General features: G+C 39.8%; 1 protein-coding gene across 3 annotated transcripts in view; it reads right to left on the reverse strand.

Annotated features, from left to right (window-relative positions):
• The window catches only part of PRTFDC1 (phosphoribosyl transferase domain containing 1), a 95,143-nt gene that overhangs the window by 67,600 nt on the left and 12,548 nt on the right, over positions 1 to 14,995 (reverse strand). For all 3 annotated transcript variants that reach the window (XM_044227528.1, XM_044227529.1, XM_044227527.1), the window contains exon 3: positions 12,272 to 12,455. In XM_044227528.1, coding sequence (XP_044083463.1) covers positions 12,272 to 12,455 — 184 coding nt within the window. The remainder of the gene's footprint in view (positions 1 to 12,271; positions 12,456 to 14,995) is intronic.

Raw genomic sequence — 14,995 nt, forward strand, 5'->3', positions numbered from 1 at the left:
ACTAGGTGGAAAAAATCTGCAGTTTCAGAGAAGTATCTCGTCATTTGCAAAATGGTATTGGAATAATATCACAGAACCCAAGATACAAGAATAACCAAAGGGTAAAGACAATGTTTTCTGCGACATTTCAGCTTTTCAAACATTTGCAAATGGTATTGCAAACAAAGGGAGGACCACCAATTCATCCATTCCAAGTGGTACGTTTTTTTCACATTTTAATATATCCCAGATCAGGATGCAGCATACAATCCATGTCATGTCATGGCTTAATTTATAGCATTTTTCCTTTCTTAAGTCGTACATGAACTATTGATGTACTTTACGGTCTATGATGTCTTAGGTTTAATGAAATATGGTAAATAATGGAATTTCTTTTGTCTCTCACCTCTCTTTCTCTATTTCTTTCTTTTCTTTGACTTCCCTATTCCTTTAGTTTTCCTCCTTTCCTTGCTGAAAAGATATATAGATATACATATATGCAAATTATGTACAATTTGCACATATACAGCTTGTATATATACAAATAATGTATATTCATATACGCTCTATGCACACATATACACCAGGCTTGGACCCATCCAGCACCCTCAGAGAACTAGGGACCTGTCTTCTCCACTTGTTCCTTACCAAAGAGTTGAACTGGAATCCTCTTCCTCAACCTGAACCCAAGATGGGACTCTGCTAAAGGCAGAGCCCCTCTCTCAACTCAAAGCCTCCTTACGATATATGGAAAGTTAGTATGGAAAGTTCGGTGAAAAGCCGACTGTAGGGAGAAGTGAGAACTTCTCATTAGCACTAAGGATGCTGAACGTGGTTTATCTCCCCATCCTCATTCCTCACTAGCATGGCTAATGAAGGACTGACCTAAACCTTTTGTTCTGAACCCTGGGAATGAAAGAGAAGAGCCGTATTTTAGTTTTTCTCTTCTTTCATGGGAATAGGTTTGTGGCCAAACCTTAGCTTTAACGAGCCTCTTTAATAAAGATGCCAGCTTCCCCAGGGGCGCACATTTGCCTGCATGGAGAATCTCGGGACTGTATTTTATCTCCAAAAAGCTTTCGGTTGGTGCTGCCAACACACAGGAATTATTAATTAATACAGAGCAGTGTGCATTGAAACAGCATGGGGCAAGGATCTTGGGAAACTCCAGACTGCCCAATATAAAGTCCTTGTCAGTTTTGAAACCTCAAAGTCTGTTGAAGACTTTGCTCACAGGTTAGCTATCCAAACTGATGGAAAACAAAGAAGTCAAGAGTATTACATTTTAGCCTCTGGTGGGGTTGTATGTAAATTAACAGGCCTTTACATAAGGGCAACAGGGCGCCTGGGTGGCTCAGTGGATTAAGCCGCTGCCTTCGGCTCAGGTCATGATCTCAGGGTCCTGGGATCAAGTCCCGCATCGGGCTCTCTGCTCAGCAGGGAGCCTGCTTCCTCCTCTCTCTCTCTCTGCCTGCCTCTCTGCCTACTTGTAATCTCTCTCTGTCAAATAAATAAATAAAATCTTAAAAAAAAAAAAATTAAATAAATAAATAAATAAATAAGGGCAACATTTTGGAGGCAATGAAGCATTTTGGAGGCAATGAAAACTGCTTGGCAAATAGTACATCCACACACAAAAAAGCTGGCTGAAAAGTCATTTGCCGGCACCCTCCAGCACTCGCCTCCAACTTTGCTTAGATCTTCTTATGTTTCTCTACTTCTAAGCCCTTCGAACAGACATTCCAAAAGTTCTCCCACTCCAGCCCTGACAGAGTTTCCCCCACACACTAAATTGGGTGGCTCAAGGGCAGCTAAACTATGCCTGTTTCTCCTTGATTCTAGTCTTTACGCTCTCAGGAGTTGGTAGGGAGCTTGGTGCTCAAGGCTCTTTTGGCTTGGATTTGGCTTCCCAAGAGCATCAGCTTTTAGGGAATCCAGACAGCAAGCGGTATAGTGAATGTTCAAATCTTTTGGCAAGTCTCCATGGAGTAAAGGGGAAAGATGAAGAGAAAAGCATAGTTTCCCATAATTTACAGGAAAACCAAGAGTTAACATTTATTATTCATTTTTCTGGAGGGTACTCCTTCATAGTTTATTAATATCAGGTATAAAACGTGTCAAAAACTATGCCATTAATTGTCTATTTATAGACATTGCCATTTTTTCCCAGCAATTATAGGAGCTGGCTTGACCTAGTCAGGTAGGTATTGAAATAAACCTCAGAAAAAAATATAGTTGATCCCTTTATCCCTTTTTTTAAAAAAAATATTTTATTTATTTATTTTAGAGAGAGAGGGAGAGAGCACGAGCTAGGGAGGAGTGGAGGGAGAGGGATAAATGGACTCCACATTGAGCACAGAGCCTGACACGGGGCTCTATCCCAGGACCCTGAGATCATGACCTGAGCTGAAATCAGAAGTTGGATGCTTAACAGACTGAGCCACCTAGGTGTCCCTAAAGTGGATTGATTCTTTTTGGTGAAATTCTTAACCTACTACCTTTCAACACATCAACACATGGTCACAATCCTGCACTTTGGAGTTAAACTTGATTGCAAGCTGTTTGACCTTGGACATGTTAATTAACATTTCAGGTCTCAGTTTCCTCATCTGAGAAATGGGTATAATGTTACCTAGTTCTTTCTCATTTTCTCTCTGCTACCGCATCAGTCAAGTTTTGAGTTTTCTTTATCCCTTCTCATGCTCTCCATTTCCTGGGAAGTTATCCATGATCTACATAATATTCCTGATCTTTCAATGGTTCTCCCTAAATTTTAAATAGGCATAGCTAATTTAAAGTGTGCAAGTCATAGACATCTCTAGGCTTCCCCTAAATGATGCACAAAATTAGAATGCTTTCCCTCTGGTCATTTACAAGTGCATGTGGACTGGCATATTAGTTCCATCCTGTTTGTTTTACCACCAAGAGATGTCATCTTCAGTATTTTTATTTTGTCAATTATTATGTTAACCAATCAAAATCTTCTTTTTAGAACCAATGTTCTTTCTTTTTCTTAGATTATTATTTGAGAGAGAGGGCACATGAGTGAGAGAGAGAGAGGGCTATCACGGGCAGGGGGGAAGGGGAGAGAGGGAGAAGCAGACTCCCTGCAGGGCAGGAAGCCAGATGCAGGACTCAATCCCAAGACCTTGGGATCATGACCTGAGCCTAAGGCAGGCACTTAACCGACTGAGCAACCCAGGCATCCCAATCAAAACTCTTTTGATTTACCTACATTCCTATCAGTTTTTTCACATCACATTTATTCATTTGGGTTCAATTTCCTTCTTATTAAGATACATGCTTAAAGAAGTGCTTTCAGTCAGGGTTTGTTACCAAGAAACTTTCAGCATGGGATTGCTCACCTCTCCAGCTGGCGCTGATACTTGAGTTAAAGATTAACAGGGAATGAAAATCATGGTGGACAATTGTCTTTTCTCAGAGTGTTGATGATAGTACTCCATGTCTTCTGATTTTTGTTGTGGCTTTGAGAAGTGTGTTCATCCTGTAGTGGTGATTCCTTTAGAGACAGTTTCTCTTTGTTCCTCAGCTGCTTTCACAATCTATTCTTTGACTCTGGTGTTTTGTTCTTCAGTTTCATGATGACGTGCTAGGTGTGGTCTCACTGCGCTTCCTACATCTGAATAGTCATGTCCGTTCCCCAGCTCTAGAATATGATTAGGCACTCGCTTATCAAAAATTCCCTCTACGTGGGGCCCCTGGGTTGCTCAGTCGGTTACGAGTCTGCTTTCAGCTCAGGTCATGATCCCAGGGTCCTGGGATCAAGCCCCACATCGGTCTCCCTGCTCAGCGGGGAGTCTGCTTCTCCCTCTGCCCCTCCCATTCTCCCTCTCTCTCTCCCTCTTTCTCTCTCTCTCTGTCAAATTTAAAAAAAAAAAAATCTAAAGGAATTCCCTCTACTCAATTCTTTCTAAGGAATAGTCTTTCCTTCTGGAATTCCTAGGTGACATATTTTGGGCCTGTTCATTCACTCTTTGATGTCCCCTAACTTCTCCCTCCTATATTTCGTCTCTATCCGAGCTGCCTTCTGGCAACTGTTTTCAGCTCTATCCTCCAGTCCAGAATTCCCATCCATATCGACATTATCCTATCATCCGACTTACCATCTTATCCATCCAGTTACATTATTTTTCGCTGCTGGATGTTCTGTTCCTTCACTTCTAAAAGTTTTCATTTATTTTTTTTTCTTCTTGTGCTGTCTCACTTTTTCTTTAAATCCTTTCATTTATGTCTTTAGTCATACTAAGTGTAATTATATTCTGTTTCAGATGGTTCGTGTCCCTATTTCTATTTATTTTTGCAGCTGATCTCATCCATGGTGGATCGTTTCCATGTATCCTTTGCACTTTGGGTTTGCGCCCTCAGCTGAAGTACGGCTTATCTGAAAGAATCCAGCCTATGCGCAAGGACTCCCTCCAGAGCGTTTTCAGCAGCCTTCTACCAGGCACCTTGGGGATATTGTGGTCTGAGCCCAATTTTAATACGAAACTCTCAGGTTGGACTTCCCAGACGATGGAGGTGAATTAAAACCTTTAACTCACACGTGGTACAGACTTGAATTAAGAAATTCCCACAGGATATTTTCCTTTCCCTTTTTAACCCAGGCCAAGAGACAAGCTAGTTCCTTAGGGTCTCCCATTATTAAGGGTGGATTTTTTTTTTTTTACCAAGGGCATGCATCTTTGAGGGCACTGGCTTTGCTGCAGGGTCTCATCCAACTTCCCGTCTTAAATTGGTCCAAGGCTTTATTCTCTGTCTCTGCACGGGTGTGAAAATCCAGTGCTGAGCCAACAACTCCTCCTCTTCCACAAGCCCAGCCCCCCAGTTCATCTCTGGTCTAATTCTCAGGCTTTTCATTTCAGTTTTGTGGCTACCGTGTACCTTCTTGTGAGCTCCAGGAAGCATTGAAAAGGTTTTTAAACATTTATTATTGTGTTCGCTGAGCAGTTTTAGGTGTTGGTAGCAAGAGGATTTTCAAGCTGTCTTTTCCATTAAACTTCCACAGCCAAACTCTCTGTTTGGTCTGTTAACCTACTTGAATGTATTACTTTTTGAAAAAGAAAAGGTTTTTAAAGTGTGTCGCATACTGGTATAATACAAAGAGATGAGATGTAGTGTTTCTTTGGATTAGATCTGCTGAAAAATTGGGCCTCACAGGTGAATAAATTCTTATGAGAAATAATTGATAATTTGATTCTTTTATTAAACTGAATATTTCCACAAATTTTGTTGATCTTATAAGAAAAGCTACAAACTATAGCCACTCGTGTGCATATGGGATGTCATACACATAATAAATTCTCTTTCTGAGGCAACTTCCAGATTTTCTCAAGTAAAGTCACCATTTCTCTCTCTTTTTCCTTCTTTCTTTTTTTTTTTCTTTTTTAGAGAGACAGATGTGAGAGCAGTGGAATGGAGGGGCAGAGAGAGAGGGAGTGAGAATCTTTTTTTTTTTTGGGGGGGGGGGAGACTCTTAAGCAGGTTCCGTGCTTAGTGCTGAGCCCAACGTGACCTAAAATCATGACCTGAGCCCAAATCAAGAGTTGGACACATAACTGACTGAAACACCCAGGCATCCAGGCACCCAAGACCACAATTTCTTAAAGGCACATTATTACATTATGATAATAATTGTATAGATGTACTTAGTATGTATCTAACATATATTTTAGCAGGAAAATATAATTAACTCCTTCATAAATGTTGGCAAACAAATTCATAGCTCATGAAACAAAGCTTGGTGGAAAACCTTAGAAGAATTTGTGGGAAATGTGGGTATGTTGCAAAAAGCACAGAGTTGAGAGACAGATGGGCTTGGGCTCTGATGCCATCTCTTCTATTTATTGGCTGTGTGACATTAGGTCAGTTAATGAAGCTCTTTGAGCCTCCTTTTCTTCATCATTAAAAGAAGAGATGAGAGCTACCCGGCAGGGTTGTAGTCAGAATTAAATGAGACAATGAATTCATAGAGTACTGAAGTACTGTACATACTGAAGTACTGAATCAACATTGATGGAAAGACAAGGAAGGACAGAAGGAAAAAAAGGAGGGAGGAAGGAAAACTTGAACTGCTAGGGAATGAGGGTTACCAGTGTTCCTCTTTCCATTAAAGAACAGGAGTATATTGGCCCTGCTTTCCAAGGAATTAGTCTAAGGCTAATTTCTAAATAATCGTTGGCTAGATTGCTATTGTTCATGCAAATTCATTCCAGGTTTTATGGGAGGTTTCATATAACAGCCAAGACAAGTCGAACTGCCTGGAATCTGGGATATTTGGCGCCATTCACCCCTCGGGAAGGTCCCTTAGTAAAGAGTGGAGGGCATCCAGCAATGAAAGCCCTCCTCGAAAAGAGCCCCTCAAGTGACGTATGAACGCAGATGGCTGTCACAGGAAGAAACATGGTGTCTGAGCTAACTGGACTTTCAACTTTTCTGCCCCAAATAAGAAATCTATAAAGAATCACAGAGCAAGAAGCTAGGAGGAATTAAAACTACACAACGCTTTTGATCAGCACCCAGAACGGTAGAGTCCTGCTCTCCTTCCAGAAATTTCTAAAGGAATAAAAAGAACACTTTCCTGGTCACTGTTCCTGCCGAGATGTTTTCGAGATGTCTGCTCTCTGTGAACAGGTTTAGAGGTATGTGGGAACACCAAACACCACAGAGGAAAATGAGCTGGTCCTGTTCCCCTTATTTGGTGGTGTTTATTAGTCTTTGGTTTTGAAAAAATACGTCTCTGCCCTCAGGAATGTTGAAAGAACCCAAGTATGTAAAGGGGTGGTCAGCTCAGGCCTAACCTGACACAGCAATTAATTCACCTCTGGATGAAGACCGCTTTTACGCCCCTAGCAGAAACCTGTTCACATCACACCTCAGTCTATGAATATGGTTTTCCCATTCATTTCTGAGGATATTTAGTTAGTGGAAAAGCTTGTTCTGACTGAGCAGGTAGGCTTTTACATTGTATGTGAGGTAGTTTCTCAGGAGATGATCTGTGTCACCTTGTTGACAGACATTGGGAAGAACAGTCAGTAAGAAAAGAAGGCACATGGCAGTTGTCCTCAGGTCCTCCAGGACTTACTCTAGGACCTTTCTGGGCAGGAAAGCAAACATGCGCAGTGTGTTAGAATGGATGAAGGTGGTGAAGATGTAAAGTCTACCACCGTCTCCCTTCTTCACCGGAACGCTGGTCAGGAACCACCCCATCCTTATCCTCAGGAAAAATATGTTGTTTTGAAAATAACTGTCTAGAGACAGCAGTCATGCCCACAATGCTATTTCAGTTTTAGAAATGCAAATGTTCGCTTTGAATTAGTATTACATAAATATAAGTTAGCATAATATGAGTGTTAGAATGTGTGCCTCTAGGTTAAAACGTTGATCAAATAAACAGAAGTTGTCCAGAGAAATGGACAAGAGATAGACAGCAGTATTGCTAAATCTGACTTGGATTACGATGTTGTTAGTTTCAGCAAGATTGCCCATATTCTGCAACATAAAATAAACCTCAACAAATGTAAAAAAATTGAAATCATACAAAGTATAGTTACTGCAAAAGAATTAAACTAGAAATCCTAAAGAACTATTTCTGGAAAATCCCCAAATATTTGGAAATTAAACAAGAAATAATTCATGAGTGAAAGAGGAAGTCACAAAGGAAATTAGAAAATAGTTTGAATTGAACAAAAATGAAAACAAAATACCAAAAATTGGGGGATGCAATAGTCAATATCATACCCATTGAGGACAAAGCAAGGATGTTTTCCGGCACCACTCCTATTCAGAATTGTACAGGTAGTCCTAACCAGTGCATTAAGGCAATAAAGAGAAATAAAAAGTCCACAAATTAGAAAGGAAGAAGTAAAATCATTTCTGTTCACGGAAGAAATTACAAGAAATCCTACAAGAAAGTTGTTGGAACACTCAGAGAGTTTTGGAAAGTCCTAATATTCAATAAGCAAAATCAATAATATTTCTATATACGGCAGTAAACAAATGGAAATTGAATTTCAAAGAAAAACTTACCAAAAACAATATGACGAAAAACATTTTAAATATTTAGGTGTAAATCTAACCAAAGATGTCTTAGATCTGACTCTTGAAAATTAGACAAACACAGATATTAAATAAAATCTAGAGAAATTGAGAACTATATCTTGTTTATGGATTGGAAGACTAAAGAGTGTTAAGATGTTAATTCTCTCCACATGGTTCTATAGATTCAAAACAATCCCAATAAAGTTTCTAACAGGTTGGTTTTTGTTGTTGTTGTTTTGTTTTTTAAAGATTTTATTTATTCATTTGAGAGAAATACAGAAACAAAGCATAAGCAGGGGGAGGAGAGGCAGAGGGAGAAGGAGAAGCAGGCTCCCCACTGAGCTGGGAGCCAGACAGAAGGCTTGATCCCAGGACTTGTAGATCATGGCCTAAGCCAAAGGCAGACGCTTAACCAACTGGGCTACCCAGGCACTCCTTTCCATGTAGATTTTAAAATCATATTGTTGATTTGTACAAAACAACCTGTTAGGGACACCTGGGTGGCTCAGATGGTTAAGCGTCTGCCTTTGGGTCAAGTCATGATATCCAGGTCCTGGGATCAAGCCTCTCCTCATTGGGGAGCCTGCTTCCTCTCCCTCTGATCCTCTTCTCTGCTTGGGCTTTCTCTCTCTATCTCAAATAAATAAATAAAATCTTAGAACAAATTTAGAAGACATATGCTACCTGATTTCCAGACTGATTATAGAACCACAGTAATCAGAACAGTGTGGTATTGACAAAAGGATAAGCATATAGATGGACTGAACTAGACAGAGTGTCCAGAAATGGACCCATAAACTACAGTCAAATGATTTTCAGTGAAATAGCAAAGACAATACAATGGGAAAGGACAGTTTTTTCATCAGATGATCCTGGAACAAACAGACATTCACTTGTTTAAAAAAAAAAAGTACCATAACAAATTACCATGACATAGGTCATATATCTAGATTTAAATTAAAACTGTCCTGCATCAGCCTCCCTTCTCCCTCTCTTACCCCTACCTTGTGCTCTATCTTCAAATAAATAAATAAAATCTTTAAAAAATAAATCAAAACTATGAAACTTATTTTTTAAAGATTTTTTTCTATTATTTATTCATTTGAGAGAGATAGAGAAAGTGAGAGCACAAGCAGGGGAAGAGGCAGAGGGAGAGGAAGAAGCAGACTCCCCACAGAGCTGGGAACCTGACATGGGGCTCAGTCCCAGGACTGGAGATCATGACCTGAGCCAAAGACAGACACTTAACCTCCTGAGCCATGCATGCACCCAAAACTATGAACTTCTTAAAGAAAACAGAAAAGAAAATCTTTGTGACCTTAGATGAGGCAAAGATTACTTAGATACACAAAGAGCCTGATCCATAAAAGAAAAAATTGATAAGTTGAGAATTCATAAAAAATGTTTCAATTATACACTTCAAAAAAAAAAAAAACAGAATACTAACATGAAAATGAAAGAACAACCCACTAGCTTAAAAGTATATATAAAATGCATATCTAATAAAGGATTTGTGGCTAAAATATATAAAGAACTCTCAAAACTCAATAATAAGAAAACATGACCCTAATTATTGAAATAAGCAAGACACTGAACAAACACTTCAACAAAGAACCTGTATGAATAGCAAATAAGCAAATGAAAGTATGCTTGATATCATTATTCCTTAGGGAAATGCAAATTAAAACCATAATGAGCCATTATCACCTATTCAAATGGGTAAAATATAGGAAAAAAGGTGGGGGGAAGGAAACTAGCAATACCAACTGCTGTGGAAAATATGGAGGAACTGGAACTCTCATCTACTGCTAGTGGGGATGCAAATTTATTCAGTCCCTTTAAAAAACAGTTTGGTAATTTCTGACATATACTCAGCATATGACTAAGCAATCTCAAGAGAAACTAACTCAAGTCGAATGCAGATATAAGTACACACAAAAATTTGCATGTGAATACTTATAATAGCTTTGTTCATAATCCTCTCCATCTTCAGCTGATAAATTATTTTAAATTATTTTTTAAAAATTTAAAGATTTATTTATTTTAGAGAGAGAGAGAGAGATTGCACAGGGGCAGGGGTAGAGGGAGAGAGGGGGAGAGAGAAAGAATCACAAGCAGACTCCATGCTGAGCGTGGAGTCTGTCACAGGGCTCGATCTCACAACCCTGAGATCACTACCTGAGCCAAAACCAAGAGCTGGACACTTAAGTGACTGCTCCACCCAAGTGCCTCTGATAAATGATTTTAAAACTGTGATATATCCATATAATGAAATTGTATTTGACAATCAGAAGAAATAAACTTCTGATATACATAACAACATGGATGAATATCAAATGATTATGCTAAGATTTACAGATGTACTAAGGCTACGGTGGTATATGATTACATTATATGACATTCTGGAAAGAGCAAACTCTAGGGACAGAAAATGTATCAGTGGTTTCCAGGAGCTGAGGAAAGAGTTGACTGCAAAGTACAAAGGGACACAAGGCCATTTTTTATGGACAGGAATGTTCTGTATCTTGATTGTGGTGACTTCCATGACTGTATGCAATTGTCAAAACTTATAAAACTGTAAACTAAAACAGGTAATTTCTCCTGCACATAAATTATACTTCAACACATTTGACCTTAATTTTTAAAAGCTGTTTTCTGGGGGAAAAATCCAGTAAGACTCAGAGCCAAGTAAATGAGGGAAAAAATCTTACACGGAAGCATGGCAACTTAATCTGGGATGAAAGGAACCTAAAGAACAGGTTTCCAGAAGAAGATGAAACCAACAATTGGAGGTTAAGTTGTCTATAAAAAACAGCTTAGAAGTCATTGGGAGAATACAGAGTGTCCTAAGAACTGGTAATAAGCCACCAGCTGCTCAAGAGCTGAAGAACTGAATCACTGAGAGCGGAAGGCAGAACCCTAAGGCACACGCCCATCTGTTCCCTGGCATACACACCCGGTTTAATCTCCTCCACGTGAGTGTGGGTGGAACTAGTAAACTTCGGGAAGCAGACACTGTGTTGAGTGTGGAGCCCATCTCGGGGCTGGATCTCATGACGCGAAGATCATGACCTGAGTCGAAATCAAGACTCAACCAACTGAGTCACCCATGCACCCCAGGTCAGCGTTAGCCCTCAGTAAATGGAGAGGTTCTGCTGTGCTGGGAACTGCCCAGTGTTGGGTGGGGAGAGCATGGAGCAAAGACCCCAAAGGCAGCCTGTAGGAGCTGAAAGTGTCTCCAGCAGGGAAGCAGACACGGAATTCTGTCAACAACCAGTGATCTTTTGCCAATGAAGGATCTTGGAAAGGTCAATCATCTGTAAATCCCAGGTGAGATCTGAGATCCCACCCCGGCTAATGTCTTGATTTCAGCCTGGGAAGACTCTTGAGCAGAGAACACGTGTGTGGATGGCTGACCTAGAGAAACTGAGATGATAAATGTGTGTTGGCCTAAACCACTAAGTTTGGGGTGATTCTGCCACCGAGCAATAGAAAACCAATTCGAAGAGTGAATTAAAATGTGTCAAGCTAGTTTAATCAGAAAATGCTTTTGTGATTTTGACTCTAACAGTTCCTCACCGAGTAGTGGGCTAGTTTTAATGATACATTGAACCCAAAAGCATCACAGAAGGTCATATCATAGAAGAGGGAAGACCAAGGGGATGACATTTTTGGAGGATACTCTCCCATGGTTCTGTCCAGTGCGGGCCAAGAAAGCCCCAGTACAGACTGGTGGAGGGCCTTCTGTTGGAGGCTCTTTGATTTTGGCTCATTGCACTTGGTAACTCATTGTCCCACAGACTTCCCTTGTCCATTTCCAGGCCATGACTGCAGCCACCCCAGCACTAATACTGTCCTCTCTGGACCGGACACTCTCCCACAGGTCTCTAGGGCCAACGATGACATCCAGACCGGAAACATGTCAGCACTCACTGGACTTTCTTAACAGTCATTGTTAACACACTCATCTGTGAGGCTAGTCATCAGGAAATAACCACTCAGCTTTATAACCATAAAAGAAAGCATGAATCATTCCTGAAGCCTCTTTCCGTATATGTGATAACAGAAAGAGGGTTTTTTTCTCTGCTCAAACAATATTATTTTAATTTTAGCTTGCAGTATCTTGCAAATTTAAAAAATGACATTCTTTGTTTTTACCAGATTATCAATTCTCTAATTCTAGAAAATTCTTTATTCTAAACATTATAAAATGAAAACGGAATTAAGAACTTACCCTGTAACTTTTTAGTCTGATGAAATCAACCTTCATAGAGACAAATCTGTCTGAATTTCGACTGATGTTCTTAAGGTGTTCTACAAGATCGGCACAGAACTTGTAACCTCCTTTAAGCACACACAGAATCATAATGTCACAGTATCCTATGTCTTTCATAATATCCTTAGCCAGCCGTTCAGTTCTGAAAGAGGGATTAAAAGATATATTAAGGCATAAATACTTCTGAGTATTTCTTTTCCCCTTTCAAAAAAAAGGCATGATGCATTACCCGTATTAGATTACACAGGGGATCGTGGAGGAGAGCTTGGGCGACAGAAGCCTACAGATAAAGAAGCTTTGTTAAAACTGGACAAAGAGAGAGTGTTCAAAACATTATTTCTGATAACCATATCATCCCTCGTATATTTTTGCTCCTCAGTGTGACAAACACGGGTAAAGTGTAAAATACGTGTCAAAGATCACGCATGCTATTATTTTATCGCTGCAGAGCCTGGTTGTTAACAATGCTATGAAAGTACCTGGTCGTGTTATGCCCACGTCATAGCAAAGAGGGAGGGCATGGAGAATGACTCACCATACAGCGTTGGAAGAGACTGGAAGAAAAGCCAAGCCCACAGAAACTATCGAAAGAATCACCTCTGTCTTCTATTGGACAAAGATAGCACATTACCAATGTGAAAGGAGCTCAGGGTACAATTCCGGGGGGCACCATTTCCAGGGCGCACCATGCGAAGGATGACTTCCTGGAGCTAGACAACACTGCAGCCTTGGGCTGGCACCCAAATCCTGATTTGGAACTGTCACTGTATTTTTTCTAATTATTTCATGTCCAGAAATCCATTGCCCACGCATCCATACAACATTAAAACCTTGAATGGAGGCAGGAGCTAAAGTGCATATTTAAAAAAATTCCTACTGGCACTTCAGATAGAATTAGATTTAAAATGTGATAAATGAATGATCTGTGTATATATATATTTTTTTTTCACATATATATATACACACACACATATGTATATGTATCTACATCTGTATCTATAAAGCATTATATTACATATGTTCCACATATCTCATATATTGCCTAATATATTTTATATATAAGTTATATATGTGTGTATACACATACATATGTATAAACTTATACATATTAAATGGCAACCATGGTTTCAGACAATGTTTCTCAAAACATGCTCATTGAGAAAAGGGACATCAGCCTGCCAGATAGATAGTCTGCAAAAAGGGACATTTGTTTTCAGCATAACAGAGTGAGACAGTCAACACATTTCGCTCCACAAAAAAGTAACTATAAAGCTAGATAAAACTGTCGAAAACAACCATTTCCGCACTCTGGAAGTTAACCAGAGACATATAACAAACTGAGAATCATTTATTCCTGAAAATACTGAACTATGGGTAGAAACAGGACAAGTCTGTGGCATCCTTACCAGAGACTGCTTCCATTTCCCTGCACCCCACATCAGCTCTGTTGTTCAACCAGGTAGTTCTACCAGGGCGGAGCACTGCCAGAAGGTGCTCCCCTCATAGGGAGCATTGCCAGTTAGCATGGCTATCTTGATAGCCAGCGAACAGGGAGTGCCAATGGCCCTATTATTGTGAAGTTGCAGTCCTGTTTGAGCAACTAGCGGGCTAGTCTAGTTGGAGATTTGATAGGGAGTTCTGGGAGGTTAGCGTCAGGGGAGAGGGACAGACAATACACTCTTCATATATTCCAAGTTGACCAGAAGCTATGCATACGCTCATCAGAGACCAGCACGAGACCAGCTACCTATACATTCCTGAATGATGGAGCCTGTAAGCTTTCCTGAACGCAAGGAAGCATAATAAACAATAGAAGAAACAATAAAAGTCAGGAAAGACTTGGAAAGGCTGGGAATTTGGAAGTGCTTGTCAGCCTCCACACACATTTGTCAGCAGAAAGTGGAAGCTTAGTGGGTTTGAGGTGCTTGAGCACAATCTCTAACCAATCTTAGACTGAAGACTAAACTATTCAGACACAGGGGTAAGTCCTAGTGAGGCTTACAAGTAAAAACAAGAAAAATAAACTGCATATTATTGGAGGTCACATACCATTGTGGGGGGGGGGCAGATTCCACAGAGTGAAAGACAAAAAAAAAACCATACCCCAACAACCCAAAAACCAAAAAACAAAACCAAAGAACAAGGGCAATGAACAGAAAATAATTACAAATATGGTAGATATTAAGCAAACTACATCAATAATCACTTTAAATGTGAATGATCTAAATATACCAATCAAAAGACAGAGACTGTCTGAGTGGATTTTCCAAAAAAGACCATAACATATGTTGTCTATAAATATAAAGATACTGATAGATTGAAAGTAAAAGAATGGAGAAGGACATACCATATCAACACTAATCCAAAGAAAGCAGGGTAGCTTATTGCTTTCAGACAAAGCAAATTTCAGAGCAAGGACATTATCAGGAATAAAGAGGGCATTATATACTAATAAAGAGGTCAATTTGCCAAGAAGACCTAGCAATCCTTAATCTGCGTGCACCTAACAACAGAGTGTCCAAAAACTGACAAAACTACAAGAAATAAATAAATCCATTACTGCAGCTGGAGATCTCAATACCCTTCTCTCAGTCATTGACAGATCCCGCAGTCAGAAAACCACTAAGGAGATAGTGGAACCACACAGTACCATCACTCAACTGGACCTAATTAGCATTTATA

This window comes from Neovison vison, chromosome 12 (assembly GCF_020171115.1).
Source record: "Neovison vison isolate M4711 chromosome 12, ASM_NN_V1, whole genome shotgun sequence".
NCBI classification, from domain to species: Eukaryota; Metazoa; Chordata; class Mammalia; order Carnivora; family Mustelidae; genus Neogale; species Neogale vison.